This window comes from Neopelma chrysocephalum, unplaced genomic scaffold, assembly GCF_003984885.1.
Source record: "Neopelma chrysocephalum unplaced genomic scaffold, ASM398488v2 Primary Assembly neopelma1_64, whole genome shotgun sequence".
Classification (NCBI taxonomy): domain Eukaryota; kingdom Metazoa; phylum Chordata; class Aves; order Passeriformes; family Pipridae; genus Neopelma; species Neopelma chrysocephalum.
This window is the reverse complement of record NW_020897721.1, coordinates 2947092-2966243: the sequence shown is the minus strand read 5'-3', so window position 1 is coordinate 2966243 and position 19152 is coordinate 2947092. Positions and strand designations below refer to the sequence as shown.

Genomic DNA, 19152 nt, shown 5'->3' with positions numbered 1-19152 from the left:
GAATCATAGAAAGGTTGGGGTTGAAAGGGACATTAAACATAACCTAATTCCAACCCCACTCCCATGGGCAGGGTTGCCATCCACTAGACCAGGTTGCTCAGAAGCCCATCCAACTTGGTCTTGAACAATTCCAGGCATAAGGCATCCACAGCTTCAAATTTTCAAACATTGACCAAATGCTCTGAAACACTTTTTCCCAGTGGCTCCACTCATCTTCTAGACAGTAAGTTCCCCCACCCCACCCCCAGGACCCCCATCTATTCCCCATGAGGATGAGTAATTCCCTGGAAAGTTTGGCCAGAGATGAGAAGCAGAAGACAGATGTACCTCCACTGCAGTGCTGCTGCAGTTACACCCAACGTGCATCTCACTGCAATAATTTACTCTCATTTTCCACTAATTTATGATTCTCAGGATTGGATTTAATACTTCCCAAATTAGCTTTAAATAGTACATCTAAGGATCATAAAGTTTTTTGAATGTGACAATGGACCCGATAGATTTAATAAGAGACTTTAGTTCACACAGGGAATTTCCCCCGCTGTTATTCCCAAAAGTAAAACTATCTCCGTGAAATAGGCATTTCCTTTTCTTTTAACAGGAAAATTCAATTTCTCTTCCCTTTTTCTTAGCCAGTTCTTCCTCTGTGCCTTCATTGCCACAAATTCCCTAATCTCGTTATTCTTGGGTGTTGGAAAAGCATAATCATCTGAGCCATGAAATCGAAGACAACAGCATCACTTCCAGGGAGGTGACTTAAGTCGGAGGAATTAATTCTCCCGGCAGACAGCTCTTATTTAGAACAAACGTGATTTTCAGAACTGAAGCTATGTTTTTAATGAGGCTCTGTGAAAATATGTGTAGCCCAGAGCTGCTGGGAAATTCAGCAGTGTGCCAGAGAAATGCATCAAGTTCAAGGAAACAACAGCCAAGAGGATTGTTCAGTCAGTTCATCCCTCAGTTTCCTGCAGAGAAAGCCCGTCTGTATTTCTCACCCTCAGAGATTGCTGCCCTGAACAAGGGGATCTACAGCCATCTATACTGAGTGTCTGAATCTGGCCCACCCAAAAGGTGCATTTTGAGGTTTAATGGAAAAAAGAGAGAGTTTCCCTCCCTCTCCTTCAAATGAAGCCAGTACGTACGAGCAGGTGGGTCTCCACACAATACAGAGTTAAGGCATGGAAGTCATTGCCCTGGGATGTTACAGATGTTGAAAGTTGTGGTTTTTTTCTTTCCCTGGGAAAAGCTGACACCCCCTTTTCAGATCTGTGCCTCAAATTCCTTTCTTGCCTGTTGTCTTTCTCTTTACCCAGAGCAGGGACTGCCCTACTCACACCTACATAGCAAAACACCAGGGGCATGGATGGGACTGCTGGTCATCTCCGTGGTGTCAGACCACATTCAGAGTGATTTCCAGGGATTTATCACCATGAAAATGGGTTTATCCAGCAAGGATGCAGCAGAAATCTGCCTTAGTTTTGGAGCAGGTTGGTGTTTTCAGATGAAGCATAAGAAAGAAAAGCCATTGGTAGACCATCACGCAGGGTGAAGCTGGGAGGGCAGCCTTGGAGAGCTTTCCATGCTCTGATGCCTGGGTTTATCTCCCCAGTCAAACAGCTCTGCCACTCCCAGGTGCAGCTGTAATTGCCAGCCAAAGGTTCTTTTTCTCCAGTGAACTTGATGGCCCTGTGAAAGGTTCCCAGCCCAGAAACCAGCTCTGGCTGCTTATTTGCACAACCAGCCATGGGGCGCAGGCAGCAGCGATGTGCCCAGCCCTAAGGAAGCTGCAGAAGCCAGACCCTTCGGGTTTGCCAGCAGCATGTCCTTCCCACACACTGAATCTGCCTCTGAGTGGTGAGTGCACAGACCCAGAGACAGCAAATGGGAAAAAGCACCAGCCCCTTGCCGTGGGAGAAGGTCCTAATGACAGCATCATGCTTGCCTGGCTCAGCTGGAGATAAAAAGATGAACCATAGATCATACTGATTTCTCATGCCGAGATAACAACAGAAAAGGGTTTGTCTCCAAAAGAAGATTCTTTCCTGCCTATGTGCCAGCAAAAGAAATAATTTTTCTGTCAGATTTTATAACAAACTTCATCAAATATCCATCTGGCACCAGGCCAGAGAGCTACGTATGACACTGTGCTCACTGTCACAGCAGATGGATGTGAGAAACTCCAACAGAGGTTTCAGCAGGAGAGACCTACTGTGATGATTTTGGGAGGATACAGAGATCTCCAAAGGCACGGCTTATTAAAAGCACTGTTGCAGAGAAATCTGGCTTTTTGGATTTGATAGAAAACAGGGGGTCTGATAAGGAACTGTGGTCCCAAAGCTGCCTTTGAATTTTGGTCCTGATGTGGAGACAGAGTTTAACAAGATCTTTTTTTAGGGGTGCCTGGAGGATTGAGTAATAAAGCAATTCTCAAGTGTTCGGATCGGAAATTTCATCTGCAACCCAGGAAGTTTATTTCCTGGCAAAAGCATCATGAGAACCAGTGCCTTCTCAGGACAGGCCAGTTTCAAGAAATCAAAATTTCCAGATGACTGTGGGCTCCCAAGAAAAACTCCTGGGGACTCTGCGTGCAAGGATGCCTTGAAAAACATCATCTGTCCTCCCAGGCCTGACACTCTCTGTGCTCTGAGAATTCAAAGCCATGTCAGCGTGTGCAGGTCCCACAGAGACAGAATAAGAGTGAGTTAGAAGTAGCAGGAGATCTGCTGATGGAAACAGCAAAATCTCTTCTGCACAAACTTTGTAAATGAGACTGAACAAAGCTGTGGAAATGAGCCTGTTTGGAGCAATCCTTGCTGACCAACCCTGACTGTCCATCTGTCTCCTGCAGCCTGGTGAGCCTGGGTGAATAGTGGTCTCCTCCCAGCAGTGGGGGCACCTGGGACAGCAGAAGCCCTCTAACTGCATGGAGTGAGTCTCAAAGATCTTTAAATTGGTTTTAAAATTAAAAAAAAAAAATCAAGCTCCCAGCTTCCCTAGGAAGTGAGTGAGAGCAAACGGCATAAGACAACACCAGGGAGATGCTCCATGTCCTTAACCCGTTTAGAGGGCTGTGCTGCTGCAGAGGTTGAATATCTGCTGTGGCTTCACATCACCCTGGGGACATGGCCAGGGTGTTGCCCTGAGACCACCCCAAAGGAGGAGCTCTTTGGGGTAATCAGTCTGAAAGCCAGGAGTTTTAAACAAATACACAAACCTCTCCTAGAGCCTGTTGAGGTGGGGCTGCCAGTGGTGTCTGGGCACCTCTTCCCTGGATGCTGCAAGCTCAGCTGAGCTGACAGCATCTGACAGTTGGAGAAAACCAGCCTTTCAACCTCCAAGTTGAGCCCATTTGCTATGGACTCACTGGAGACTAATGACATAAAAGCTCTTTTTTTTTTTTATCAGAGGGACTTTGCAAATGGAAATTTCACGTTTTCATGGATGCTTTTGCTCTTTCATGGATTTTTTTTTCCTCTTCCAGGACTTATCCAGGGAAAAATGCCCAATTTCTTGCGCAAGACAGACCTGGAAGGTTTGTACTTTGCTGTGGACTTGTGAGTCTTGCGAAAAAATGGCAGTTCAGGAGCATTCATGGAGCTCCTGAGCCAAAATCAGAGCAATAAGCCAGAGAGGGAAATGAGGGCTCCTGGGCAAGGGGGAGTATTTCACAGGAGGGAAGGATGGAAGGGGTCAGCCAGCTCAACCTAATGAAAGGAAAGTTCCAGGAAGTCTGCAGCAAATCTAAAAATGTTTCAGGGATAAAATTTTCCAGGAGGTAAAAAGGTATCTTGGTTAAAAGCCATTGTTGGTACAATGATAAAGGAAATAAACCAGCCACAGATAAATTTGGGCTGGAAATTAGAAAAAGTTAATTACATTTCACGTAATATTTCTGGTTTATTCTTCCAGATGGAGAGAGAAGCTCATGGTTCAGGTTAGTGGTGAGCAGCTGCTGTGGCAGGAATACTACAGGCTGCAAGTCCAGGAGGATGGCAACGGATGCTCAGCAAACCCTCCTCTGTGCTTTTCTCTCTGGTCCCACTATTAAAAAAAAGAAAAGCCTTTCCAGGGAGTTCTTCCTAATGGCCAAAAAAATCCTTTCTGAAGGGAAAAGGTTTTTATTTTACACACATTGTCAGTGGAGCCTTCTTAGCCAGCTCATTTCCCAGGTCTTTAACCAGCCAGCCTGCCTGGAACGGAGAGATTTCCTCTCGTCTCAAATCACTTGGCTGCACATGGGAGAGAAGCCCTTTGACGAGGTGAATTTGCAAGGCTCTCAAATCCTCTTTATTCTCGCTGTGCTATCCTTCCTTGACTCATCTCCAAGAGACCATGTTGGGCTAAGCCCAGAAGGAGCACGGAAAGGTGACAGCACCAATCCTAGACACACACAAGCACACACAGATACAGCTTCCACCCCTTCCCTGCACCATACATTAAATACCATCTATACCCAGGACTGGGAGGGATCAGCTAAAATAATCCAGTCTTCCATCACCAGAGACTGAATCAGAGCAACCCACAGTCCTCACCCACCCCAGACCAGAAACCTGCTCCTCCCGTGTTCCTGATAAACCAGAGACCCACAATTCACACCTGGCCTGTTCAGGTACCCAGGGGCAGTTAATTACACAAGCAGAAAAAAAAAAGGCTGAATTTGGCTATTCCTGAGTTAGTCAAAGCAAGGGTAGTGGGAGTAGGCAGTGGGACTAGTGTTTAGACAACCAGAACTTCAAGGAAAAGTGGCATTCAAGAGGCAACACGAACTCTTAGGGATGTTTTTTTCCTTGCAGGTACTTGCATTTCTAGGAAATCAAGCAGGAGAGCGAGGAGCACAAGGCAAAATGAATACAGACAGGATTGGGGCACACACAGTGTAGGGAAAAGGGAGAAGGTGGTTGTTAGACTGAAAAAGCAGGCAGGCCAAATGCTTTCTGAGTGCAATTATTTTAATGGGTCTGTCTTTTCCAAATACCACATTGCACACACGGAAATAGCAATTTCAAAAAAAGACTCACACCAGAAACACTGACTTGGAGAACAAGAAACTCTCCCTATCTCCCAGTACACGAGGAGGCACAAGATTCACAACAACATTAGTAACAGCTGGTCAGAGAGTGGAGAGACGGACAGACAGACATGGAAATTCCAAAAGACAGAAAAAGGCAAAAGCAGGAAGGCAGCAGATGTTCTCATGCCCACCTGGCTCTGCAGGCAGGCAGCTGGGGTCACGGCCTGGCAGACAGACCCACTACACCAGGGGATCAGCATCTCACTCGTCCTACACCTCTGCTTGCCCAGGTTCCATCTCTGCTGGTTGTCATCTCTTAGGTCCCAAGGATTTCAGCTCCCAGAGCAACACCGGCTTTGTGGTGACCTGCTTGGGCAGCACAGGATGTGCCAGGTGTCAGGGCTGTGTCAGGACTCCCTACACGGCAGTGGTTGTGATGTGAGTGAACCACACTAAACTCCTAACTGGCTCTCAAAGTTCTGCTTCTGTCCTCTTTCCTGCCCAAGGGGCCTTCGACTTGTGTGGGGTCAGCCATTGTATTATCCAGCACTGGAAGCATTTCACGGTGCAGCTGTGATAAGGAGTGATTCCAGTGTGCACTCCAGACTTGGCTTTCAAGTCTTCAGTGAATAAAAAAAAGGAGCTGTATGGTTACCACTTGATTTTACTAACTTTTTGGCTCCAAGTGCTCAAAGAAACGTGCTGCAGTAACCATATTCACGTGGGAAACGCCTCTAAAGGACTTCCAAACTGTTGTTCGCTATCCCAAAAGGCAAGCTGGGAATCAAACCTACATCAGCAAGCTATTGCTACAGCACTCACGGGCAGACAAAAATCATGGGAGCCTTTTGCTCAGCACAGCAGTTCCTGCATGCTGATGGCAGGCGGTGCTGGAGGCAGAGCACACCCCTGAAATCCAGCTCTAAAGAAAATCATGCAGAGATCAGATCCTACAGGCTCATCCACCTTCAAGCAATCTCCAGACTCAGGTGTGCTAATACCAACCTTGCTGCTCATCTTTAAAGCAGCTTTAAGTGGAGCTGGGAGCAGGAGTTTTCCCTTTTGCACAGGCAGGGAGCTGAGCAGCAGCACAACTAAATGAGTTCCCCAGGACCCGGAGGCTGCACCAAATGCTTGAACCCCCATCTTCCCAGGCCCACACAAACATCCTTCTCCCAAGCCTGCCTCTTCTCCTTCTAGCCAGTATAGACCAACCCTGCTAAAATCACAGATGTAATTCGTTGTTGTAGAAGGAGCTGTTAAAGGCAGCAAATTGTTGCAGCACTCAGGGAGGACCCACATTAAGACTGAGTGTTTAGTCACCTTTCATGAAGGAATTTTTCAATCCAACCTTAATCCAAGTTCATGAAGGGGTCATCAGCTGCACAGTGGCTGCCCAGAGCAGCCAGGACACCACATGCATGGACTGCACAGCACCATGGCTCCCCTATGACCACACGTGCCCTCACTTAACCCAGCACACCAGTCATGCGGCTCTCACAGCCTGGCCACGCAGAGCTCTGCTTGTGGCCCAGGGGGGCCGTGGCCCTGTCACAACACAAATCCTTTGCAGCCCTAATTCATCAGATTAGGGTCTTTCCAAAGCAGAGAGGGTGCCTTTGCTTGGAACAGCTCTTAATAAATTCCCTTCTGCAAGCTCATCCCATTGCTTTGCAAGCCCATGAATGCACTGAGCATCCCGTTTCCTGCAGCAAGGAGATCCACTCCTTGTAATGGATCTCACAGTCACTTCAGGGAAGGAGATACACTCACCATCTTCCAGCACAGCTATACTGAAGCCCATACAGTTATCTACTCCCTGCCCCAAGGTGACATGTGTCCCAGGCCAGCCTTCCACAACAATATGGGAAGGAAGTTGCCCAGCACTCAGTACATAATCATTGCCCAAAAATTTCATTTGCAGGTTCCTGTTAGTCTCTGGTTACTCCAGGATTCAGCCTGCCTGACCTTCCAAGATAAATATTCGTGGAGTAGCACAGCTGCAGCTCAAACTCATTAACTCAAGAGGAAAACACGAGCGCTAATTGTGATCCTTGTGATTCGTTCTCTTAGAATGGGTGGCAAAATCACCCAAACGAAGGCAAGATGTTGCAAGGATTTTCAACAGAGGGGAGATTGTTTCACAATGCTTTTCCAATAGCAAACACATAGCTTTGTCCCTACTGTCAAAAGGTCTGGCACTAAAAATGCTGAAATCTTCTTGTGACTGAGTAGCATCAAGCTGTAATTTACTGCATTCCTGCTTCTTTTATGTCCAAGAATTGCTTCACTTCTGAGAAGAAAGAGCTGTCATTTGTCAGTCCCATGCAGCCTCTCCTTCCAACCATCACATTTCCATGTTACACTAGACAAATTAATTCATTCCCCTCTTCCTATCTGCTCCCCAAAAAAGGCAGTGTGTTTCCAGGAACTGAGAGTCATCTTTTCACAGCAACATCATAATCAATTTTCTTTTAAAAACCATATAATAGGCATGTTTGGGCAAAAATCTGTATTTTTTTTTCAGCTGTTGCATCCTCCTCCCTTAAATTGGTTCAAAGAGAGCTGACTGTCTACTGGCTTTTCACAGGCACCTTTCCCACACCTCTGACTGATGGTACATCAGGGTTTTCCAGCCCAGCCATTGCAGTGTTTGGCTGGCTGCTGACAAAAGCTGTGCCTGGGTTTAGGATGCAGCCAGGTCCCTGGGCAAGTTGAGCTGTATGGCCTCTCCTCCTGTGGTGTATTTGGCCACTGGCCCGTTGCCTTCCATGGTGAAGAGTTTGCAAGTCTTGGCGTTCTCATGAACCGGTGTGGACTTTTTGGAGGAGATGGGGGAATTTGTGGGGCTCAGCTGAACAGCAGTGGTATCCTGCACCGTGTGCTCACTAGTTTCAATTTCAAAGGCTGTGTTGCCAGGTTTGATGAGCCCAATGTTGGAACCTGGTTTGGATTTCCTGGCCCCGTGGGCTGGGGGCCTCCGGCTGCAGATGCAGCAGGCACCAAAGAATGTGAAGGCCACCACCAACAAGATGGGTCCAATGATGATGGGAGGGTTGTTCACGGGGAGGAAGGTCCCAAAGGCAAATGCTCCCACTAAAGTGATGTTGATCCCTGCTAGCATGATGCAAAGTCCACAAGCGCAGCAGAGAGCAGGGGAGGGGAGGCCCTGAGGTCGGGTCTTTTTCTGGATGGGTTTTTGGGACAAAGAGGCGCTGCTCTTTTCGCTGAACATGTTGAGATGGGTCTCAGAGGTCACTTCAGTCCTCACAGGGTGTATGCTGTGTTGAGAAGGCTCTCTCCGGTCTCCTGCTGCCTGTAAATCCCTGGAGAGGAACAAAAAACCATGCAGCTGTCAGAGCAGTGAACCCAAGGCACCTTTCCCTCAGCAACTTCTCCAGGTTTGCTGGTGCCAACAACTAAGCACAAATTCAAGCCTGCTCTCAAGTCTGGGCTCTCCCTGACTATGGTGATCACATGCAATCAGCATCAGGCTGGAGCACTGAGCCCAGTGTGCTCAATGTCCTTTGCTATCCATATGGATGATGCCATCCACAGATACTGTGAATGACACATTGTCAGTCACAGAAGTCTGTAAGAAAAGGATTCAAATGTGTGTGTTTTGTCAGCTGGACCATACTTTCTGCCCTGAATCACACCGTCTTCAGCGTGATCACAGGAGATCCCACAGCAAGGGGCCAGGAGGCCTGTTTGCCTCAGCAACTGTAAAACCACGCTTGTACAATGTTTATGCACAAGCAACAGCAGCTCCTGGATGGAGGCTCATGGAAACCGAGATGATGAAGCTGAAAAAGAGCCTGTGTGTGGGTCGGCCTAGGACCCAAGGCAGGAACACATAGCCCTGACTGACAGTAGCAGCTTCTCCATGGAGAGGGTTATTGGATGTGATAAGAGCTGGCTTTGTGTTTGCTGTACTTCGCTGGAAAGTCAAATTGCCAGAGGCCAAATTGTCAGCAGTTTGCTGGTGATGTCTTTGATTTTACAGGCAGGAGAGCATTTCTCTTCCCAGCCTGATGGCAAACAATAGCAGTCTGCTCTCTCCTACTCCCCTGCCTAGCTCCCTAGCTTCTTCCCCCCTCTGCTGTCAAATCCTTTCAAAAGTGTTGTCAGCAGAAAGCTGATACCACACAGTTTCCACTGCAGGAGCCAAGAATCACTGTTGTGCTATTACCAGTCTACATCCGCTAAATTAAAAAAAACAACCAACATCAAACCAAACAATAAACCATCACCCGTCACCCTGAAACATGCCAGTGGGATCAGCCGGGCATTTTCAACATGTTTCCTAGGTTATAAAATTTTCCAGCACCTCCAGCTGAGGCAAAGCTCTCTGCTGCTTTATTGGGTGTCATGTCTGATTTCCTTGGCTTGGGCTTTTGTTTAGACCTGAATAAGTGCAGCAGTGAACTTCAAGTAAAGTTCATATTCAGTGAGACATCAGCTGGAGCCAATAGGGACAGGTGCATGAAAAGATTAAATCCTTCCTCATCTAAGGATGCCTGACTGTGAAGGGGTCTCTCAGCGGGCAAAGATTTTTCAGGAAACTGAGAGTGTCTGAGGGAGAAGGGGCATTTTCTCCATTAGCCAGGCTAACACACATGCATGTTTCCCTAGCAGTGTCCTTTTGTTCTGCCTGGGAACCCTGGCATGCTGATGTGAGCTGGAACCCTGGTTCTGCCTCCTTCAGCAGCCCTGGACCAGCCGCACGATAGCTTCTGGTTAAAGACACACATACACACACTGCTTGCAGACCAGCTCTTGCAAATACCACTCTGAACCTTTTGCACACAGAGGCTGCACACAGCCCAGTGTGGCCCTTCCTCCTACATTCTCCCACTGCAAAGTGCTCACCAGGGAACTGTGTGGCTTCTTGTGGTTAAATCACATCACAGATTCACTCCACCAGGTTTCTTGACTCCTCAGCCCTCACCCGCTTCCACTCTGAAAGATTTCCCCCTCCTGGCAGAGCCAGGCAGCTATCATGGCTGCTGGGATCCAGTGGGATGCACAAATAAGCTGGCAGCCTCTACTCCTAGGCGAGACATCACCAGAGGTCAAGCTCCCACTGAGATTTTCAAGAGGAGCTTCAATCTGTTGCCCATTGAATCTCTCAGTAGTCACCTGTGGTCAGTCCAAAGAGACCATGCTGGTTTCTGGCTGCTTTCAAGGCTGCAGTGATATCACCCAGCATGGCCCCTTGTAGCTTATTTTCTCTACCTGGTAATTTTTGTTCATCATTACAGAACCCTGAATGTAGGGGGTTGAGCTTGGGCAACATGCTCACTGGACCTTGCCAGGCAGTAACAGGGGAGGAGGAGGACAAGAGGCTCGTTCAAGCACCACTGACAATGATAAATCAGGGTGGTCCATCCAAGGACAGTTCACCCCAGCAGGTAGAAGAGAACTGGAGATCCACTCCAGAAGGATAAATGACATAAGAGGATGATCCAGCTGAGCTCAGGATGGGTTCAGGCACCATTAGCTTCCCAGGCATTCATGGTTGCTTCCTAGAAGGAGAGGGGACCAGATCTACAGTACAGAAACAGGGATGTGTAATGTGAAGGATTGAGACCTCTCACACTGCAGCTTGACTGGAGGAGGCATTGGCTGCTCCTTGGGCCCCCATAAGACAGGCAGACAGCTGACAGGTTGTGCCAAGTGACTGGTCAGGAAACAGCCACTATCTGCCTCCTGGCAAGTGACAAGGGAAGAAAGGAGTCAGGGTTGAGATCTCATTTAAACTGTGTGAGCAATTCTGGGGCTTCTCACACCCTTTCTATGGCTGCATCATAGGTGTTCTGGCCATGCTGTGCCCAAGACAAAACTTCATTCCTATCCTCCTTGCTTGGAGCAGCTACGTGGGGTAACAGACCTTTTCCAGCAGAAAGCAATGGACTCCCTGGAGATTCTAAGGGGAACCTCTTCCATGAGCTTGGGGAGAGAAGATCCTGGAAGACAGGCATTGTCACAGGGTTGGGACATGACCCGCACACACACCACAGGGTAACCAACAGCACATAGAAGACAGTATTTCTGGACTGGGAACATTCAGAAAGTAGATCACTGTTTGCTGTTTTCTTGATCTCCATGGAAAACATCAGGGATTATACACAAGGGATTCCAGTTGGAAAACCAGATGACATGGGGATGAGAAAGCCAGCAGAGCAGTGGAGGATAATGCAAAAAACAAACCAAAGCCACAGAATGCCTTATGCTATTCTCTACCTAATAAATCCCTGCAACAACACAAAGTCCATGTTTATTCTGATTGTCATGTACAGCAAAAACATCTTTGCTCTCCTGTCATTTCCTAAAGCACAGGCTGATGCTGTGGGTAATAGGGTCAGAGTCCTTCTCCATTCCCACCTCAGCCACAAGAATATACTGGTGTGGGTCAGCTGCCACTGCTGACCTACCTGAGGATCTCTGATAGCTTTTACCTTTCACTTCAGCAAAACCAATGGCTTAAAAAATGACCAACTTTCCAGTCAAATTATACTGTCCAAAATGAGCAACTTCTGTTCCATCAGGATTGTAAAAAGTTCTCTTTGGGCTCTTTCTTTGAAACAGGTTCTTTACTTATGGGTTGGAGTGTAGGTTTCTTCTCCAAACAACATTTCAGCTTGAAATGCTCTCCTGCAAGCACTGCTATATAAGAATAAAAGCTGCATGTCCAAGCTAGCATGATGGAAATCCAGAGGCTATCGTGATTCCTTCCAGGGGAATATCCATCCCTCCCTATATTCTCAGGGGGGCAAAGAGAGACTTTCACCCATATCTCTGAGACTTCCTAGAGCTCGAAGGACATGCTGACATATTAATCCAGCATTTTAGGAGCATCTAAAGCCACACGAGCAGCATGTACAGCTAAGCACGTTTCTCTCAGTTGTCATGAGGGGGATCGAGCTGTCATCCTTCCACACCATCTCATTGCAACAGCACAACCAAAATATTTGTCAGACCTCAGATGAGTTTCCTTTCTAGAGGTGTGATGGCACAGCAAAATAATGACAGTGATCAGCAAACAGAAATTGCAGTCAGGCAGCTACAACAACCTCCCGCACACAGGCAGACTCACAAACACACAGGCACGCACCCTGTAGCTATCAGGAGAAGAACAAGACTTTTTTTTCCTGGGCAAAGTGCTAGGAAACTCTCCAGCAGGGCCAGAGAGAGACTCGGTGCCTGGAGGGGAGGACACTCACCTGGGCTGGAACGTGGAGCCAGGAAAGGCGATGGAGAGAAGTGTCACGGGTCTCCCTTTCACCCTTCGGTCCGGGATGACAAAGCCATGGTTAGTCCCGGCAATGCCAGGGGTGGAAGCCCAGCTGTGAGCTGGGAGGAGAAGGATCTTACATCCCTCCTCCCCTCTCGTCGCCGAGGTCCGGAAACTTTGCCGGGGTGTCAGGCGGGCAGTCCTCGAAAGAGCTCAGCAGGCTCTGTGCGAGCTCGGCTGCCTTCTCCCTCACTTTCCTCCTTCCCCTTGGAGGATGATGTTGTTCTCCTTAGGCAGAAGGGGGTTTAGCCGCAGCATCTCTCCCCCGCCGCATCCTCTCTTGCCTCCTCCTCCTCCTTCTCCTCCTCGAACGAACCCACGGTGCCCAGCGAGGCTCAGCCCACCGCTCCCCGCTGTCCGGCACCGCTCACCCTCTCCCCGCTCCTTTTCCTTCTTCCTTTTCTACTTCAAGGCTGCAGCTCCCGCCCCCTTCAGCTCACAGAGGTGCCCGGAGCAGAACAGCCCCCCTTTTTTTTTCCCTAGGGAGAGGAAAAACCCAGGAGCGCGTCTACGCCGAGGGTCAGCCCCAGCCGCCCTGCGGCGGCCCCGGGGCGGAGAACGGAGCGCGGCCGCCGCAGGGGAGAAGGGGAGACACCGCCAAATGCCAAGGAATAGGATGTAGCCTCTCGATGCTGCAGCGAGGCACGGATCTCTCAAACACAAGAGGTCTGAAACGCACGTTACGAATAATTAAAAAAAAAAAAATACAACCGGTGTGCGGTGCCTTTGGATGCTGGAGGGATGCGGGAGGGATGCAGGAGGGAGTCTTTGCTGGGCGGCCGGCAGTCAGAGGTGCTGAGACAGGACCTCCAGAGGTGGAACGTCCAGCGTGTGGGGGGCTGGCAAATTAGAACAAAACCGTCCCCAGATGCAAAACTGATGTTTAAAGTGGCAATCAGATCTCAGGTACACTCAAAGGCACTTACACTAAAAACATGTCTAATGCTAGACCCTGTTGCAAGCACAGCCAAAATCTTAACTCCCATATTAAGAAGCCAGCCTCTGTCTGTTTGCAGAGTTGGTGACCACAGGAAACGTAGCAAACTGCAACTTATGCACTGGATGGTGTGTAGATAATCCACCCACAGCTGAAGAGGTGCTGACACTCACATGTCCTCATCTGCTCTCCATGCCCACACTTGCTGTAACCAGCCTGGATGCTGCCAGCAACAGCTGAGCAGAGGCTCCTCTCCAATTTATTGCAGAAGAATCCTGTACAAACCAGGCTGGAGCTGACTGAACATCAATCATGCTCCCCTCTTTCTTAAATTACTGCTTTCATGACTGAGAGAGAGAGAAGGAGAAAGGTAACAAAGATGGTGAAAAACAAAGGTCAAAGAGAGAAATCACTGAAGAGGAATGAACACTTACTTCTCTCTATTCTCCAGGCACCACTCCAGCCTGAGTATTCTTAATACAGCATCCTCCTCTACTGCACCATATTGCATTTCACCTTTCAAGTCATCCTTGAAATTCAGGCAAAAACAAGTTTTGTAGAAAGGGGTTCAGTCTCTGTCAAGGAAGACAACTCTGTTTTCTCCTTAGCTTGAGTAAAGCCAACAGCACACTGCATTGTTTGAGCGAGAGGGCAGGAGGGTGTTGGAAAAGCAGTGCTGATCAGATGCTTTGACTGCCTGGGCTTATAGAAAGAAATAACTGGGAAATCTCATTTCAGATCTTTCCAGAGATGCAGTGTCTCCTCTAGGGATTCCCTGGACTCGTAACATGAAGTTCAAAATGGCTCAGTACTCAACCCTACCAGAGAAGTGAGGGGAGAGTGCACGATGAAAGATTTTCTAGAGAAATCTCCCTCTGGCACATCTGAGAGAGACAATTCCACATGTGGCAGAACTGGTGTTTAGTGTTTGCTGACTGTTGCTGGGTAGAAACTGGAGAGGCTGAACTCATTCTTGATGTAACTCCACAGAGCTCAACAGAAGCAGTTGAATAAGCCCTGGTTGTGTAGGAACAGTGGATGTCAGAGGGAAAGAGACCGTCAGGGTCTTTAATTCGAGACCACTGCTATCAAGTTGTATAATAGCATTCATAAAGCACTCAAGCTCCAAAGGGGGCCAATTAATACTGAATGACCTGTGAGTTGTTCCCTAATTGCTCAAAGCACTGATGAAGAAGGCTGCTCCTGCTTCTGTTTTGCTGTTGCATGTCTCTCCATCACACTTTCTGCTTAATGGTCCATAAACCCAATAAAAATGCTTTACTGAAACATTGCATATTTCGAGCTCCACTGAAACAATAATTCTGTGTTTCGCACATGTGGCCCTGACAACCTGGCAGACTGAATTCATGTGATTAAAACAACTGCTAATTCAAGAACTAAAATTAAAGGCTAGATTTCCCACCGGTATAAATCAGAGCAGATTCATTTCCTTGCGGAGCTTTGATAGCTCATGAGCATTCATGATTTGCCAAGGGGGTTTTGCCAGACTGATGGCTTCTAGTTTTAAACTTGCCAGGCACTGGGAAGCCCATCCTTCTTCAGAGGAAAGATCCCAACTCTCAGCTGATTAGAAATTATATTCCTCTGGGAGAAGCTGTTTGTTCTCTGCTTCTGCTGAATTCAGAAATTAGCTGAAGTGAGAAATTTTTGAATGTGAGGCAACATTGCCTGCCAGCCTTTTCCCACTGTCAGTTCCTGGCTCTGGTTTCAGTACTAAGAAATCTGTCTCAAGCTCTCTTTCATCCACAAAGGCTGGACTTCAGTGCCACCACTGGAGCAGGTCAGGATGGTGACTACCACATATGAAGCCCTCATATATAACACACCCGGCTACATGAGGTTTCTCTCTGCAAGAATAACTGAAAAAGGTGGGAAGGGTGAGAATGATCCATGGAGGTTTCAAAGGATTTTGTTTGGGACTCATATTCACATGAGCAGCATCCACACTTAGGAGAACAGCAGCATGCCAATGGCCCAATTCCTCAGCATGACAGGACCAAAATGCAGCAGCCCATGCTGCTGCCAGCTGAACCATGCCCATCACACAAGAGTGTGTGGGAGACAGAGAATGCCTGGAAGTTTATGGCCCTTAATAAGATCATTAGACAAAGGTCACTGCAGAAATGTCCCCCTGCAGATTTCCATGAGATCTCCAGAACTGGCACCTCTCTGTGAGTTTACATTTTAATTGCCTCTTTAGGGAAGGAAATGACAGACTGAATCTGTTGTTGCTCCAAACCAGCTCTGAATGCCACCATGTCTGTCTGAAAGTTTGCACTATGGCAGGATCCTCTCTGTCTCATGGTTCTGTGCTGTCTCTGGCACTTCAGAAGGGAAAAAGGTCAATTTCCATAGCAATGTTTACGTGTTTACAACATCAAGTACATAAAGAAGGAGGCAGAAAAGAGATTAGTATTTGTCATTCCTAGAGGCAACTGTGAATTTACAATGCAGGCGATTTAAACCCATGAAGGAGACACTTACTTGTACAGTGTGTAATTAAAATCACAGGACTCTACCGTGGAGAACACCAGTATTAATGTTCTCAGACCCAGAACACAGATAAAACTGGACCTGTCAAACACAACAGAGCAGTTGCAGGTTCTGGCTCACTGTGTTATCATTGGGAATGAACTAAGGAGGAAAGCTTGCTCTAGGTTTGCCACTGTCCTTCTAATTTAAGCCTCTGTTATTCAGAGCTGTTGAGGCAGAATAATATGTAAGGTAGATTATTTTACCTAGTCCCATATGACTGTTCCCACATCGGGGTGAAACTTTTGTTTTTTTCTGAATATAGACCCAAACTGGCTTTCCTTATCAGAGAGACCTGGCAGACACCCTTCATGCCTAGTCTCCCTCAGTACAACTGCAACATCCAATGTACTCAGTGCAATTCAGCAGGGATGATTCCTGCTTTTACTCTTCTCTTCCCAGGAGCTCTCTCACCACGAGCAGCACTGTCTTCATGACCTGAAGCATCAGGGCCAGCTGTCCCCAATTCCACCAGCAGATGTTCCCATGCCCATGGCTTCTCATACTGTCCATCAACCTCCTTAGAGCAGGGCTCAATCAGCTCCCAATTAATCATTTCAGCTGAAGACTGTAGGCAGAATACCTGTATTTGCTCACCAGGTCACATCTCCTCAGGCTGCTGCAGCTCCTCACCATGTGCCTGTAGAGCACTCAGCCCACCTGAACCCACTGAGCCCCTCTGTTCAAAACTCTGTAACCTGGCCTGGACACCTCTCCCACATGATCCACTCGTGCCAAGAATCCCATGCACAGTGTCGAGGAAGCTGAAATCAGAACAGGAGAGACTGGGAGACAGATTGAGAAAGGTATAAAGAGTTGTCTTCGTGCCACATTGTGCGGGATTTGAGCCCTGGACAGGTGGGAATCTCAACTGGACAGTCAGCAGGTACCATCAGCCTGACTTCCAGCATCACTAAAGCTTTGCCTCTACCCTCTGATCTGATGCTCTGCTTCTAGAGCACTTTTGTGGTTTGTTATGCTTTTTAAAATGATCTGGAGATAATTTTTCCCCTTCGCACAAACAAACAAACAAAACAGGCTTCCAGAATTTCAAACAAGTTTCTCCGTCCTGTGACACCTTCTCAAAACACTGGAAAGCCAGCAGACAGGAAACATCTGTGCAAGTGGCTGTCCTATTACACAAAGAGTTCAGTAATTTTTTATGAAGCTTTCTCAAACAGGAGGAAATCAGCGGGTCAGTTATCAGCAAGGGGCAAATATTTTTAATTACCTTGCAGGTAGGATTATGTCTCCTCTGTTTAATTCTCAATGCCTCACTGACAACCTAATTAGCAAGCAGCATCACTGGAAGAGCAGACCTGGAGTTATGTGGCTTTATTCTCCCAGGAGTCAAACACCCAGTTCACTTCCCTCTGTCATATCATGGATCTCTCTGCTGACCAGATCTCGCCAATGTGTAGTTGATCTGGAAGAGACAAAACCACAGAGTGTGTGCATCAGCAGCTCTCCCTCATGATTTCAAATGTGGTCCATCAGAGACTTCAGTGTTACATCTTCTTCTTTAAAAGAAGTGCTGGTAGAGATTAACTGAAATCAGAGTTTGTTTTATGTATTGTAGTTTATATGTAGTATGTTACACATTACACACTATAATAGTTTTATTTGTCTTTCCCTTCTTTTCCAGGGAGAATACACCAATACATGTGATCTGCACTGGAGCTGCCAAGACAATGGAAGCAGCACCACAAGAGCTACTGATATTCATGAGAACAGAGTCAGGTCCCAAACATGAAACATCACAGGAACAAGGAACTGTCCTTCCAAGAGGATTCATGCTCTCCTATTGGGAGTATGCCTTAGGTGAATTTGAGGATGTTCCTGAGGATGGGATTTTGGTGGCATCACAAACCAGCAGCGGTGAACTGGAATTTTGATCATGAAGAAAAACAAAAATGATGAAATCTGAAAGGAAACAATAACCATACACCATGTCCTCTCTGAATCCAATTCTTGTGGCTGAGCCCTATGCATGAGGAAGAGGCCAGCCAGCTGTGCCACCATCTGACACTGGGTGATGTACCACAGGAGTTCAGCCTTGGCAACCAAATCCACCAAAGGATCCATTGGCCTGCCCACTGTGTCTTTCTGTCCATCCAGCCACTCAAGAACTCCCTTAAGCAAGGTGCTGCTGCCCAGTTGAGCCACAGACAACACTGGAGGCTGGCTGCAGGTGTGCTCAGGTGCCTCATGTGCAAATATGTTTATATCCCTCATCCCCACGGGGAAAAGCACCCAAATGGTGATTTAGACCAACAGCATCTATTTCCCAGTGGAAGCAGGCTAAGCTAGTTACTGTGGGTAAAAAGATGAATTATAACTTTCCAAATTCAAGTTGTCCCCCAACATGGAGACCAAACCCCCTTTGGAACAGATGTGACGTTGCTTTGTGAGAAAACAAAAAGAGACTTAATTTATGCCCCTTATATCCACCTGGTGGTCAACCTGCAGCATGCCAGACCACAAGAGATACTAATTACCAGCAGCACAAATCACATCACTCTTGCCAGTTTGGATTCCTGGAAAAACTAGCTTTGAGGGATGTCAGACTCAACATCATGAACAGATGGTGTTTCTGTCTGAAGAGGAGACGTGTCCTTGATCAGTCTGTCACTGCTTGGGGAGCTGATGCTTTTGTTTCACATCCAACAGTCTTCACCCAAGGACTGGGGCTTCACAAGGCGATACGAAGTCTACAAGGATGATTAAGACCTGGAAATACAGGCAGAAAAGCAGTGTCAGGGTGATACAGTTCATGTCCCTTCAAAATATCTAAGAGCTTGGACACGGGTATGATCTCTTGAAAGTTTTTGTGACTTGCAAAAACTTTCAGGCCCCTCATGGCTCATTCTGAAGTACTACAGTAGAACTCTTCACAAAGTGAGTCCTTAACTCTCTAGAGCAGCAAAATAAGCAAGAATTAAGTGAAAATTCAAGGTCAGCACTGGAAGTCCTTCTGTAAAGGTCTGGAAACCTTTTCAATGGGTATCCTATCTCCTCAACTGCAGGTTGCAGGAGAAAAATCAGACTGTTCAGACCTTTCTGTGGCTTAGCCAGATCCCACAGAACTTCATGGAAGTTGTGGCAGTTACTTCAGCAAGCTTTGAACAAGGTCTGTAGGATGCTGCCTTGCAAATATTTACCCTCTGTAACACAGCAGATGTCTGTGGCCTCCATATGGGATATCAAGTTATAACATGGCATAGCACAGATCATTAATCACATCCTTAAATGAAGTGGTTATAAGGTCATCACGTCAAACATTGCCTAGCACCATTGTGCCTTCACAAGTTTTATTTTACACGGAGCCTGGGGAAGCATCTGTTTAAAACACTT

The 19152-nt window shown here is 47.3% G+C and overlaps 1 protein-coding gene across 1 annotated transcript; it reads right to left on the bottom strand.

Annotated features, from left to right (window-relative positions):
- Positions 1-4931: 4931 nt before the first annotated feature.
- TMEM275 (transmembrane protein 275) lies at positions 4932-12146 on the bottom strand. Its single transcript, XM_027683208.1, has 2 exons — positions 12129-12146; positions 4932-8337 (listed from the first exon to the last, which is right to left on the bottom strand). Exon 2 carries the CDS (start codon positions 8244-8246, stop codon positions 7698-7700), a length of 549 nt encoding a protein of 182 aa, XP_027539009.1. The 5' UTR covers positions 8247-8337; positions 12129-12146; the 3' UTR covers positions 4932-7697.
- Positions 12147-19152: the final 7006 nt, after the last annotated feature.

Excerpts from the sequence above, each read along its gene's own strand:
- TMEM275 (XM_027683208.1), bottom strand. The coding sequence starts at position 8,246 with ATGTTCAGCGAAAAGAGCAGCGCCTCTTTGTCCCAAAAACCCATCCAG.